This window comes from Bombus bifarius, unplaced genomic scaffold (assembly GCF_011952205.1).
Source record: "Bombus bifarius isolate JDL3187 unplaced genomic scaffold, Bbif_JDL3187 scf7180000008321, whole genome shotgun sequence".
Classification (NCBI taxonomy): domain Eukaryota; kingdom Metazoa; phylum Arthropoda; class Insecta; order Hymenoptera; family Apidae; genus Bombus; species Bombus bifarius.
In genome coordinates this window covers 611,349-625,848 of record NW_022884591.1, presented here as the reverse complement: position 1 = coordinate 625,848, position 14,500 = coordinate 611,349, and the positions used below count along the sequence as shown (strand labels likewise).

Sequence of the window (14,500 nt, the reverse complement as noted above, 5' to 3'; positions counted from 1 at the left end):
TTTCGCAACAAAAGTGGAAAGCAATTCGAGCCATTCGCGTGATATTACATTGTAGGTTTTTGAACGTGTATCTATTACGTTTTATCAACGATTATAACAACCTAGGAAGCTTAATCAGATGGCAACTTGTATTCAGATGGTTTCTAGTACCGAACCTCGCAACATTGCTACGTTATTCGCGAAACGACGAAGCTCTATCCCAAAAGGGCAGGAGTTAAGCGCGCAACCTCAAACAGTATCAACTGTAATTTCGGTGTTTCGCTAGGTTTGACGTTGCTACACCTGAAGGTATGCTCGGAAGAGGATATATACGAAATGTGATATACATTGTACTACAGCGAGCAATATCCTGCAATTACTCTCTTAAAGCATATAATTTGATTACTGTATTATAGTCGCGTTCTCAAAGAACGTCATTTTCCTACCTTGTAATTCGATTTTGTAATTCCAACATGTATACGGTTATAGTATAATATATTACAAATTACAATCTTCTTACCCGTATCAAACATACCTTGTGTACACTATATATCAAGCAAACTTCAGCTAATCCTTTGCAATATTCTAGATTTGATTATCTCATAGACAGAGACGATCCATCGATAAAATCTCTATATGAGACGCAAAACTTCGCCAAAAATTCCCATAACTCTGTACAACTCACTGACAATCTCTAAATCCGATTCAAATAAGAAGAATAAAATTTAAACTAGAACCGATCTATCGGTAGAATCTCCATATCAAAATCTCTCTAGAAATGCCCATAATTTATGCAACTCACCGACAAACTCTAAATCTAATCCAAACAAGAAACAGAAAATTAAGCATCAATCAGGGAAGATTATCCATTCTTCCACGATCAGAACGAACTTGAAATCCGATCCAAATAAGAAGAAGAAAATTAAATATAATTGTAGAGAAATTATCCATCTTCCCACGATGAAAAATATTTTCGAGCACCCAGTAAGTAGAAAGGGTAACCACGGTCGTTGGTGACCGTCGTGTGTGTTATGCTTTCGTCCAGAAGGTTCGTCGTCCGGAGGTTTCTAAACGTATAGCCCCCATTCAGTCCTGGGGTAGACTTCAACCCCCGTCCACCTTCCCTCTACCGGTTGTGTGCACCCTTTTGAAGCGGCCTGGGCTCTTCGAGTGTCAGCCGCATACACGTCTTTGCCCCTCATTCAGCCGGCTTACCCTCGACTCGAGTTCTCGACACAAAGTATTTTCCATTCTGTTCTCGAGTCACCCCCTCGATGGCTTCGCCACTCTCCTCTCTCCTCCTCTCTATCTCTCTCTCTCTCTCTGTTACATATACATGCGCGCACATTTTCTCTCTCTCGTCCCTTCCTTCCTTTCTTTCCTTTGGCCACACGGAGACGAATATCGCTGCGACAGAGAAAGAGAGAGAAAGAGGATCGTTGCAATCGTTAATGGGGTTGCTCCTGGACAGAGGAAGCGCATTTAAAACGCAACGCTAAGCCCAGGCTCGCAGTGATTTCGTTAACGAAGGAGAAACTAATCTACCAATGCTGTGCAGGTTCCACCACAAGGGATATTTCTGTCGATTTTCGATCCGAGCTTCTAATTGGCTGGATAATGGGATGGTAGTAAAATAGGGGTTTAATTCAGCTTGAGGTTCTCTTTTGGTACTTGGTATGCTGTTTCATTGACTTCTATTGTAGTGTTTTATTTTAATTTTCGTGAGGTGTACGTAAACGAGGCTTGGATTGGTTTGCGTGATTTTAACTCATTCTTAAAGCGATAGAGATAAATTTTGATGGGAAAGTCAGTTAGAATTTTTATGTGTATTTCTGGGTTTTCTAATCGATCAACCTTGGACCGTATTATTAATTTTGAGAAGAATATAATTCCTAAAAATAGAAAATTTTGGAATGGATATTTTGGAAAGGAGAAAATTCGTTGTATATATGGTGCTCGATACTCTTCTAGAACCAGGATGCAAAAATGGTAACTTTAAAGCCTTGAAATACCAAAATACACAGCCCGCTTCATAAATTGAAAAATAGAGAAAGGTAGTAATATTAAAAACATTCTGTTTTTAAATTTACCTTGAAATTTACGATTATTTATACTATCTTGTTGCAATAAACGCATCTACATAAGCAAGACATATGTCTCTTTTTTTTTTTTAATCGAACACCAATCATAAATTACAAAAAACACACTTAGTCAATCTGTCTTTTGACGGGAGCGATAAATTTCACGAGTGAATTTTATCAACTACTGTCGAAGTTGATAGCCTAATTAATTAGTTAGTAATAATAATCATTGTGCAAGAGAATCTAAAAAATAAATCACAGTAATTCGTAATAGAATAATTTCTCCTCTCGCGAGCAAAAAAATTGTTTAAATAAACAACTAAAACAACTAAACACAGTCGTTTCGAAAGAGGATAATAATTTCTTTCCAGATAAATATTCCAAAATATTCCTGATAACCGAACCGAAAGTCGTTTCATAACAAAATTCACTTGCCATTGATTCAGTTCGATATTCGTCACTCGCTCGTTCACAAGTGGAAAATTACGTAAAAAAAATTGAGCTGAAAAAAATGGGAAAAAGTGAGCTTTGAAAAAACTACTTGCATTTAATCGCACTATGTACAGTTTAAGAGACGAAATACGTGGAATTGGTTGGAATCGCGGTTATCTCCGAGAAAAAACGAAACCCCCGCGTTCGTCGAATCGTTCGGTGGATGTTTGAGAAGCGCGGAATATTTCATCGCGGCCGCGCGCTCGAACGTGAAATTTTAATCCCACGCTGGGCGAACAGTCGATTGACCGAGCCGGTTCTACCAGAATCCGGATCGTTCCCAGGAATCTGAGAATCGCGACGAGACGCAGAGGCGAATCCAACCTGAGGCTCGAAACTCATTGTTCGAGGAAATTATGGTAAAAAAGAAGACGACTGCTGTAATTTCAGTCGACCGTTGGTTTTAATTGGGATGAGATCGATCGTGGACGAATATGTTTTATTGTCAGAAGACGGTTTATTGTTACCAATTATCTAGAAACGACGATTATCGTGAAGCGATTATTTTGTATCCGATGAAATGTTTCAGTAGCGATGAGGTTTCTGAAAGGAAGAAAAAAACGATTTGGAACATTTTTTATTCGCGGTGATGTTATCTGGGTATTATAATTGTTTCGGAACGTCTTTGGATCGTAATTGGATAATTACGGGTTATAAACTTCAACAATAATTTGTAAAATAGTTTCTGAATTGTGACATTCTTCTTGTTAAATAGCGTAATTTTATTAGGTAAAATACAGTGACTTTGATGTTAAACAATAACTCACTGTTAGAATTAATGGAAGAAATAAAATGAACAAACATTTAATTGTTAATATAACGAAATATCTTTTTCCTTTCTTTGATTGCTTTTTAAAGATCTTTTAGATAAATCTCGCTTCGTGAGCAATTATGTGCATAATTTAGATACACGAAATATTTAACATATAATTACCGATTTTATATAGAATAGCGGTTTCATTTATTGGAGCCAGAACGCGTAAATTTCATAGCAATCGCACGGAGACATTGGCGCAGAACATTAAACAAATCGTGCGCAATTAACGACCAATGAAAATTAATATAACATTTATTCTCTATAGAGTCGTCAATTACCTGGTAACTTCGAGACAGACTCAATCATTATAGAAATTAATATTTCCAATATCTTTGTAAAATTTCACTTTTTAATTAAATATTAAAATTTAGCCGTACAGAAGATATTTCAGAAACGCAACGATGATACAAATATTAATTTTAGCTACAATTTTACATTGGAAAGGATATTCTTTGGAATCAATTCGTTATTATTGGAAAGTTTATTTAACTATAGTAATTAAACATACGTAAATTGGTAAACGATAATTAACGGTATAAACGTTATTTTACACGCAGGTTGCTACGAAAAAATTGTCCGAAATTAATCACCGCGTGTCGAATTCAATATTCATCACCGAAATGTTGCCAAAAAATAAACGAGCAGAGCGAGAAGCCAAATATTCATTAACTTTGGTTGTAAGCTTCGATTCACGGAACGTTCGAAATTAATCACTTTCTGCCACACGAATCCGAGTTCCATCTTTAAAACAGCTGCCCTAAAAAATATCCTAAAATATGGAATATGATACGATGTAACAAATTATAGAAGGGCTCAAACAAAGTTGATATAAATATCGATCATAATAAATAATGAAAGGATGATATTACGATTGCCTTGAAACGACAGAATCTGTAAAACAATGCAACTGTACTACTGGTTGAAAAATTATGTTCTTAATTACGTATAGATATATTGAATTTTCTACTAGTTTTATTATTACTTAATTGGAAATTAACGCTATAAACATAAATAAGAATTTCCCACAGGTGTTTTGATAGAGTTTTAAGGAAATCGTTTTCTAAGCCAACGGATTGCTTTAAATCTACTTTTTCACATTTCCATAAGAATTTAGATTGGGTCGCTTGATTTCGGAATATTTTATTTCATTTCTATCTTATGTTCTATCTAATAAGAAGAAATCAATATTAGTTATCCTACAATATAATTTACCAATACCAGTTAAGAATTAAGATATTTATAAAAGCAGAAATCATGGTATTCGGAATAATCCACGCCTCTAAATTTTCCCAAAAATGAACCACCCTCGACCACTTAAATTTCAATTACAACTTTAAAACACGTATGACCAATAAAGCGTCAAAAGATACTTCACGCCACTAACATTAACGTAAATATCGTCCACGAGGGAAATAAAACCGGGTAAACTCGGGCTGGGAGCCGTACTAATTCCTGGACGAGCATCACGACGCACATGAACGGGAACAAGGGTTGAAACGTGGAGCGTAGCAGCAAAAATTCCTGAAAACGTAACTCGTAATCAACGAAGAACCATATTTTCAGTCGACGACCCTAACGCATACAGTGGCTGCAACAAATATCTCTACACAGCTGTACACGCTCTTATTTTCTCATGAAGAATTTATTTATTACCATTCATTTTTTTTTTTAATTATATTTTACACTTAATTTTCATAATAATAAATTTTTGTAATCGCATGAAAGTACTGCTAAATGACACGAAATTTATTACTGTTGGCTCTAATTAACACATTGACTGTCGTTTTTTGTCGGTTTTTGGTGATCCACGTTCTACTAAATTTCTTGAAACGCTTGAAATAAAATAAATTTCATGGACCGAAAAATATTGAACAATATGTATGGCTTCGATAATATTGTCAAATAGAATGTCCGCAAATACGATATTTTGCAAAGATTGAACATTATGGCGCAGTAAGTGATAACAGTTCAAATGAAATATTCAAACGTGTACTATAACGAATATGACGCTTGATGTAAAATATGATATGAAATGTGATATTCGCGTGGCAGCCAACGTGTTAGCTACAATTACAGTGCAATTAACTAATGTATTCAAAGTTGCTAACGTTTAATAGTAGCTTTTACATTACATATTTTTCACCACCACCATATATTAAATTTATCCAATGCTTTGATCAGATATAATCACACATGTTTCATAAAAGTATAGTACTTTTTGTACCAAATTCTCCTATTTAAACCTTCTTTTGCCATATAACTCAGTAGTAAACGCATTGGTGGGCGCAAATACTTTTTGCAAGCCAGTGTAGCTCGGGCGTGCACACGTGTACGCGAAAACGTCCCTTTTTCAACTCCGTGGAAACGGCTAGAGGAGATGACAAGCGAGAGCTAAATATACAAGCGCGACCAGGAAGAGTTGCAACCCACCAAAAAAGCGGCTTATCCCGGTGGCTGCTGTTGGATCGAGTTTGTTGCCAACGTTGCTGCTATTCACTCGCGACAGATAAACCATCCGACGAAAAGAATTTGCAATTTCCTCCGAACGACACGAAGAGGACAGGCAAGGAATGTGCCAGCTTCGTCGCGTTGCGTCTTTATCCTCTTCCCGTGTGGGAGTGACGTGCATGGACGTGGAATGTTACGATAGTTAAAAATATGACGATTTACAGATGGTTTAGATTGGGGCTGATCGAAGAGGGTGGGAGGAATTTATGTTCACTCCTGTGTTGTTTATTTATGTCTGAAGAAATATCGTTGGAAGAGGATACACGCGGAGGTGGGAAAGAAACGTTAAAAGGGGAGAGCAAGGAGAAGATTATGAAAAATGGGAAATATTAATGAGATAAGAGATTATACAGTAAATTTCGAAGCAGTTATATGTGGATTATCAGGTGCTTTCAGGAAACTTTAGGACAGTTTTGAGGAAAAATCGAATGTTGCTATAGCCATTTCTCTTGACGAAATTTGTCAACATGAATGTCTTCTGCGATGAGTTTATTTTGCCTGGTGATATTAAAAATTGATGAGTTTCTTTACGGTGGAAATTAGGCGAATAGGTGTACAGTTCAATTTCAAATTATATAAAACTCACAGATATTCCAAATGTTAATTTAAAATTCAGGTGTATGTGTGTGATGAAGACACGTTTCATGAATTTGCAGTGTGTATCTTATACGTGTTTGTAAGTTCTATTAAAATATTTTTCTTATGATTTTCATTTTCTCGAATGAACGTTAAACAATAGAATATTTTAAAATTCAATTAGATATTCCGCAACTAATGGCCAAAAAGATATTCCGAATTCCTCGACTCAATAATCATCAAAGAAAATACTCTCTGTTTTCTTCAAGATCAATGACTGAAGATACATCGCTCATTTTTCAGCCATAACTCAGGTGGCTTTGGGCAGCGTGCAAGGTTACCACGGGCTGATTCTGGCTTCCGGTTTGTACGGCGCATCCCTCGGCGGTGCACTTTACTCCCTGAAAATGCTGGCCCTCGAAAGACTGAGGGCAAAACACTTTGCACGCTCCTGGGCACTCGTGCAGGCCGCAGAAGCTTTACCTATTCTTCTCGGAGTTCCTCTTACTGGTAAACCGCGTTTCTTTCAGATTTATTTCGTTTATTTACTTTCGTATCTTTTTGTCAAATGCTATTATTCACTTTATTCGAATCTTCCAATTATTATAATTCATACACATATATGTATTTTTCGTAAAATAGAAATCGAGCATTTCTCAACAATCGAACGAAATGATTCATTCTACATTCTGAAAAGAATCGTAGTGCTCTTAAATAAATATATTTTATCAAATAATCGTTAAGAGACACGCTCGATGAATTCTCTTTATTCACGTACAAAATTCATATTTCTTTCCATCGATCACCTCCCATCGACGATATTCAATTCCTAGATTACGGATTTAAACGGAGAAATTTGATTGATGGAATTTTCCAGTTAAATAATTCTCACGAAAAGACCTGTTTCTCAAAGCAGAACTTGAAACTCCACTCTAATGCATTCTCTTTGCTCGCATACATAATTCATGCTTCTTTTCGCTGACCGATAACGAGACATACTCATTTTTTAGATTAATATTACCAGTTAAAGCAAAACGATATTTCATGGACGAAGCTTTCAAATTTCATGATCCTCTTTAGGAATCTTTGTGCCTGAAAGTAGAACTTGAAACCGTGTTCTAATGGATTCTCTTTACTCCCATACAAAATTCATGTGTTCCTTCATTGGCCAATTCCCATAACGATACTCATCTGGAAAATCACGGATCAAGAAATAAAATTCCAGACCAAAATTCCTGTTTATAGATTAAAACAGAACATTTTTATCGACCATACTTGTAAATTTCATGATATCCTTTGAGAAACACTATTTTTCAAAACGGAACACGAAACTCATCTCCAGTGCGTTTCTTTGCTCACGTACGAAATTCGTGTTTTCTTTCGTTGATCAACCTCCGCTAAAAGCACCTAATTTCTAAATTTCAGGTTACATGAACGCGAACAGCTCGAGGGTGGGTTACTACGCGTGCACGTTAAGTTCCTTGTGCGGTGCAGCGTTGCTCTTCCTGGTTGGCTGGGGTCGCCAGCCGGCGTCTCCTCTACTTCCTGGCTCGCACCTCTCCAACGTGACCATACCTCCGCCGTGTGCCTGTCCTCCGCCGCCAAGGCCAAGGTTGCCAAAATCACAATCGTTACACGTGCCCTTGGACATGGAGGAGAATCTTCGCGACAGAGAAATGGAGAGGATGCACACTGCCGAACATTACTATCAACCGCAATTCTACGGGCCTCTGAGACCTAGCAAGAGCGTTCCAGAGGGTCTGAGTCATCAGGATTCCTACAGGAGTCGGCCAAGACGGCACAGAGACGTCACGGTGATCGAACAAATCACCACAAGCGTTTGAATCAATTAAAAATTGGAAAAACCAGGAGAAGGAACGAATATAGTTGATTGGTTGTTGGAGACAGTTGGATACGACGATGATCAAGCTTGGAGCTGTGATGGAGAATTCTTGGGATTTGTTGATTGTTAGTTGTTTGAAGTTAGGTCTGGTTAACTGTCAGGATGTTGTACGTGGCGAGAGAAATTTTTCATTTAAAGTGTGCGAATTTCGTTCAAACGTAGTTCTTAGCTTTTTAGTTTAAAATTTAAATGAAATGTAAATTTGTATATAACAAATTTGCCATCACTTTTTTATTTGTATCATCTACACACAAAATTGTCTAGTTTTAGAAGATTTAAGTACAATTTTTTAAATGATTAAAACTAAGTGTGGAATTATGCCAGAAATGTCATATATCAGTATTATTATATTAATATTAAACAAGTTTCTTACGTCTTGACATATAGCTGAATGACCAAAGGATTTTTTAAGTTATAATAGAATTCTAAACCAACTCTAATCTTTTTATTTCCATACATTTTATAGAGCACACAGCGATTTCAAACTTTTGATTAAAAATATTGAAATAAACTAACAAAAATTCGTTTGCAATTCGTTTACATATAAAATAGATTCTTATGATATTCGTTTCTAAAGAACACTTTTAACTTTTAAAGAATATTATCGTTGTTACGTTCTTGGTCTATGGAACAATTTGGGTTAACCAGATCTATCTTAAGTGGTCGAAAACGGTTCGAGTAAGAAGGATATTGTCGAGGATATAATTATGGCGGAATTTTTGATCGTTATTTACGTGAATCTGTACGTGCTCTGCTCAGTTGCTTTCACGAAGAAGGAAAGAAAAAGAGAAAGACTCGCAACAGCTTGCCTTAAAGACTATAATCTAAGACAGTGAAGGATTTCACGATAAAGGAAAGATCTTTACGACCGCTGTGAATCCGAGATTGTACCGTTTTCTGTAAGATTTGAGAATCGCAGAGTGGAGAGCACGTTCTTTTCCTGGGAATTTTTCACGCCTTCCGGTGAATAATCGTACAGAGTTTGAGCGTGTTAAAGGGCGACCCTTTTACCAGTTTTAAAGTTACTGACTCTACTACCGTTTCTATTTCATTGAACCATAAAATTGATTTTCTTTAATCGAACTATAAGTTTGTTGAAAACTAGATATTACAACTTCCCTAAATCTAATTGATTATTCGAGATCACAAAGAAATGGCCAAATTTTTACTTGATTTTAGAGCAATTAAAAGAACTCAGGAAAATATTAATATAGATATTAGAATTTACAATACTTAAATCAAATAATTTCTTATAACATAACGTTATTTAAAAATCACGCACCGTATCCATATTTTTTGAGTTTCCTTTTTGTACTGTTATTATTATTTGATGTTTTATATTAATTTATACTACTTCGTTATTAACTAAATATTCTATTTATGGCAATTATTAATATACTTTCAAAATTAAAAATACAAACTTGTTTTCCCGTATAGTTAAAGACCTTAAAAATTAAACGACGTTAATCAAATTCGTCTTAAACAACTTCACAGCTTTTTTTTTATCTTCACTTTTCCTTTGAAGGTAGGCACAAAGGGGAGACACTATCCTCTGTCTATTCAACTTTCTCTTTTACTTAACTTTTAACCCCCGTATTTCTTTAAACCTCTCCCATTCGTCGGCAAACAAAAGCCAGATTACGCGTAGGCTTTGAAACGCCAGAAAACGTCGTTCCCTAAACCACTTATCCCACCTTTTCATTCAATATCCGAATTACGTGCCCGCAAACAAATGCGCCAAATGATTCTCAATCGTTCATTATACAGGGTGTTTCCAAACTGGTGATTCAATTCGAAAAAAGATGAATTTACGTGAGAGAAGAAATCACCGGATTCATGAAATTCGTATTTGAAGTACTCCATTACACAAACTTAAACTATTATATTAAAAACGAAGTACAAATGTTTTTCGTTTTGTCTTGTTTTTATCCTATACACTTCTCTTTCCTTATCTTTCTTTTCTTGTTTCGTTCCTTAGATGATTTTAGTTCGAATAGCAAAATCTCCTGTAGTAACTGTCTCATTACGAATATTTAACGCGAAGAATTTTGCACAGGCATATCCTTACAAATTTAATTAAAAAACTGAAACTTAGGTAGACGATTGTTCATTTACCAAATACTATGACGAATGCTAAATCTTAACTTATTTATACTTTTCCGCTTATCACGTGCATTTTGTACATTTTGCTGCCTTCAAATCTCCCACAAATGCATAAAAATCTAACAACGAAATTATAAATCTTCTCGAAGGTGAAGTTGCGTGATCATTTTAGCCTACGAGAAGCTCATATTATTTATTTAATTATCTACTTTCCCACGAACGCATTCAATCGCATTTCTCCTTTCTATTTTCCCAACGCCCAAGCTTCTCATCTCTCGCACTTAGCTCCTACTTAAATCCCACAACTTAAACTTCACCTCGCAACATCTACCTCTTACGTTGCTTATTCTCTACATGTCTTCGCTGCTCGCATTCTCGCAGCGTCTACACTTCGATAACATACGAATCCGGACAGAAACATATCTTTTGAGTTTGCTTTTTGTACTGTTATTATTATTTGATGTTTTATATTAATTTATACTACTCCATTATTAACTAAATATTCTATTTATAGCAATTATTAATATACCTTCAGAATTAAAAATACAAACTTAAAAAACGTCGTTAAATACAAAGTATGAAACTCCAACGATTCTGAGATTGTATCACCGTTTGGGTAACACCCTGTACATCATCATCCCCCCAAGCCACCCCCACCGCATATTTCCATAAATTTAGCAGCGAAGCCACGTGGAAACACGAGCCCTCATCGTTGCTCTTTAAAATCTGACAATTATTGGCCGTTGTTGCGCGCGGCCGGAAAGCGGAAGAGCAGAGCGCGGACCGGCGCGGAGGGAAACGCGTAATCCGGCCTCGGTTCGGTTAATCGAAACGATCTTTTGTGCGCGCAATATCCGTGAACAATACGAGCGGCTATTATCGCGACGTCGTCCCCGGGTATATATGCTTGACAACGCGCGCCTCGGCTGACATCGAAATCTCGTTGTCATCGGAAATTCTATTCAGCCGGGCCCGATTGGCAGATGCCAGGCAAACGATGCGTGTCGACAACACGATGGCCCGCGTTCAAGACCGCCCACGGCCGAATTACGCCCGCAACGTTCCATCGCCGATCACTAAATTTTCGAGTTTACATCGATTATGCCAGCGATCGACGCTTAAGTGGATGATTACCGGGATCGGAACGCTTCTGGCGAACGCGAGTCACCGATCAAGGCGGAGAAAGCTCGAAGTGACTTCTTTCGGTGGTTTGCTTTGTTAAGCGTCAATTTCTTATTTTTGCCACATTGACGTTCTGCGTTCTTTTAACAACTTATCCATCTTAACTTTTATTTAATTGTCCATTTTAATTTATCGATGGTAGAGCGCGATGATTTTTTAAAAATTTCACTTTTGTAGGGATACCTGGTGTTTTTCTTTTGGTTCGTTGAATATCGAGGAGAAATACGACGATGCAGAGTTGGATTTCTATGGTCGTATTTATCGAAGGACAATTTCAGCTTCTTTTAGTTTCTCGAGTATTGGAGGAAACGTAGGGTAACGAGAACTGGAGTTTTGTTTCTCAGTTGTTGAAATATTAGGACATTTATTGGGTACCGAGCAAAGACAGGATGATAGACAGAGGTCTTTTAATTGGATCTTTGTTTCATCGAACTATAACGCGATGTTAGAGAATCTATCGAGCGTGGCGGAAAGACAGGATGATTGAGATGTGAATCATTGATTGAATTTGTATGGTTTAGTAGACTGTTGCCACGTTAGAGTATTTATCGCGCATTGGTGAAACGCTGGATAATAGAAAGCGGACTTCTGCTTGTTAGATGTGGTTAAAATATTATAGAATTTATGGAATATCGAGGAGAGATAGGATAACAGAAAATGGGTTTTTAGTTGGATTCTTATTGATTAGTAGCTGTTGAAACATTAGAGAAAGTTACTTTTAAAAATTGTAGCTTCGACCGAAGTAACAATACCAGCTGTATCTTGAAGAATTGAATTGTTACTTAACTTTTGTAATAATGATAGTAATATGAACTTCTCAAGGAATTTTTTTAAAACTACTTTAACTATAATTTTTCCTTTATTATTGGTAAATGGTCGATTTACCTGAAATAATAAATTTATTCGATATCGAAGCACGATTCGTACAAGATTGTCAGAGTCGATTGTGTGAATAAATAACGTTAATTGTTGGCTAATAGTTAAATGAATAATCTAGATGATCATTGAACCAATAACATGATGTAGCTATTTTAATCATTATGATAGTAATCGTTAATACACATAATAATATTTAATAATAATAGGTAAATATGTTTAGTTAACGAATTACTAGAACCATATTCTCCTTATTTATACTATCGATTGTTGAATTCAATTATTTCATTAATAAGAATTCTATCCAATTATTGTTTAACAAATTATTAAATTATTCAATATAGAAATAGAAAACGTAGAAAACGTATAGGCATAGAAAACGTAAAAATTATCATCTGGTGAAAGGAAAGAAAAATCAAAAGAAGGCACTTCGAGTTCCTCTAATAAAAAGAAAAATACGACCGATTATTTGGAAAAGATAACTTCGTTGACTCGAAAACGCGAGATAAGCGTGAATGTTAATAAAAACGACTGGTAGAATGAAACGTGAATGCAAAGAGTGATTATGGGTGTTCAGAGAAACGAATCTTAAAATGCACTATGAAGAGGTTTTATGCCACTCGTTTTGTCGATGGTAGAAAGTGAAATGCGTTAAGATGTATGATGTATGTAAATGGAATTTATATAGTCTATCTGATCTATAATTGAAGTATCAAAGTAAGTTAGGGAAATACTTATTCGTGTTAATGGTTTCTTAGTTACGATGTTACTGTGAGAGAAGTATCTGTCTATATATTTCCTTATTTAATCATCGTCCTACTATTTCTAATTCCTCAATTTTCGATATCGAAAAACATTGTTATGCAATTAAGTTATCTTCTCGTTGTAATTTTTTAACAAGTTCCAAACATCCAAATACTTCGATGCAGAGGTTACAATTTGTCTTTCCTCGTGACTTGAAAGAATTCTAAACTCCCAAACGTTTACACCTGAATTATAAAAAAAGGAAAAGAATTATTCAAATTGTTTTATGCTTTCGATATTAATAAAACAGAGTTGCCCCTGTTCGTAGCTTTAAGAAATAGCAAACTCGTAAACGTCTCAATGGAAAATATTCCAAAAATGTCTAAATATAGAGAGATAGGTCATATGTTTTCTCGTTTGTATCGTTTAAAAGGCACTCGCCCATTAACAAATGGATCGATACTTCCCTCCCGTGTGTGTTCACGAAATAACATTTAGAGACTTAAAAGGAAGAGAAGCACAGAAGGGCGAAAGCAAAAGGAAAGTGGAATGCAGAACAAAGTAACAGAAATATCGTGGCAGCATGAGAAAAAGAGATTCGAATTTCTAGAGATATAAAATATAGAGGATGGAGCTGGTCTCCAGGATCGTCACATTACAATCGTTAGAAACTTTGCTTATGTTTTAATATACAGTATCGTAGAAACCTGGGAAAGTAAGTACAATTTAGGAACAATTGAAATGTACGTATACCTACGATGTTAACGATTTAACGAAAAAAAAAAAAAAGAGTCAGAAAAGACACACTCATGATCGAATATGTCGACGAATCTTGTGTAATTCGTGTATAATATATCCAAAAGCTCAATTATTGTCTCTGTTAGAGAGACGATCGTTGTTTCCTTTCGAGTTTCTAAGTAAGATGAAGGAGTAACAGAGGAAGAATAGACTTTTAATGAAAGAAAAGCTTGTACAGCCTGCAAACAAGTATTCAACTTTAGCAGTTCACTAAACTTTTCATTCAGATTCTAGTAGAAATTCCTATTAAAAGGGAATCCTTTATTTGAGGATCCAGGACGAACAATCGAGAAACACGTGAAGTCAATATTAATCTTCGGCTGATGTCACTCACTCTTTTATTTCATGATAGCGAATAACATGCTTTGTCTGGTAACAAAATTTATGGTGTTATTGAAATCTTCTTTTGCACGCTATGGTAGTGTTTTAAAAGTTTCAACG

At 35.8% G+C, this 14,500-nt stretch overlaps 1 protein-coding gene across 1 annotated transcript in view; it reads left to right on the top strand.

Annotated features, from left to right (window-relative positions):
• LOC117212539 (monocarboxylate transporter 10-like) overlaps positions 1 to 8,656 on the top strand; it is a 101,184-nt gene extending 92,528 nt beyond the window's left edge. The window contains exons 9-10 of the mRNA XM_033457430.1: positions 6,757 to 6,963; positions 7,879 to 8,656. Of these exons, the coding sequence (XP_033313321.1) occupies positions 6,757 to 6,963; positions 7,879 to 8,297 (626 nt within the window). The 3' untranslated portion in view covers positions 8,298 to 8,656. The remainder of the gene's footprint in view (positions 1 to 6,756; positions 6,964 to 7,878) is intronic.
• Positions 8,657 to 14,500: the final 5,844 nt, after the last annotated feature.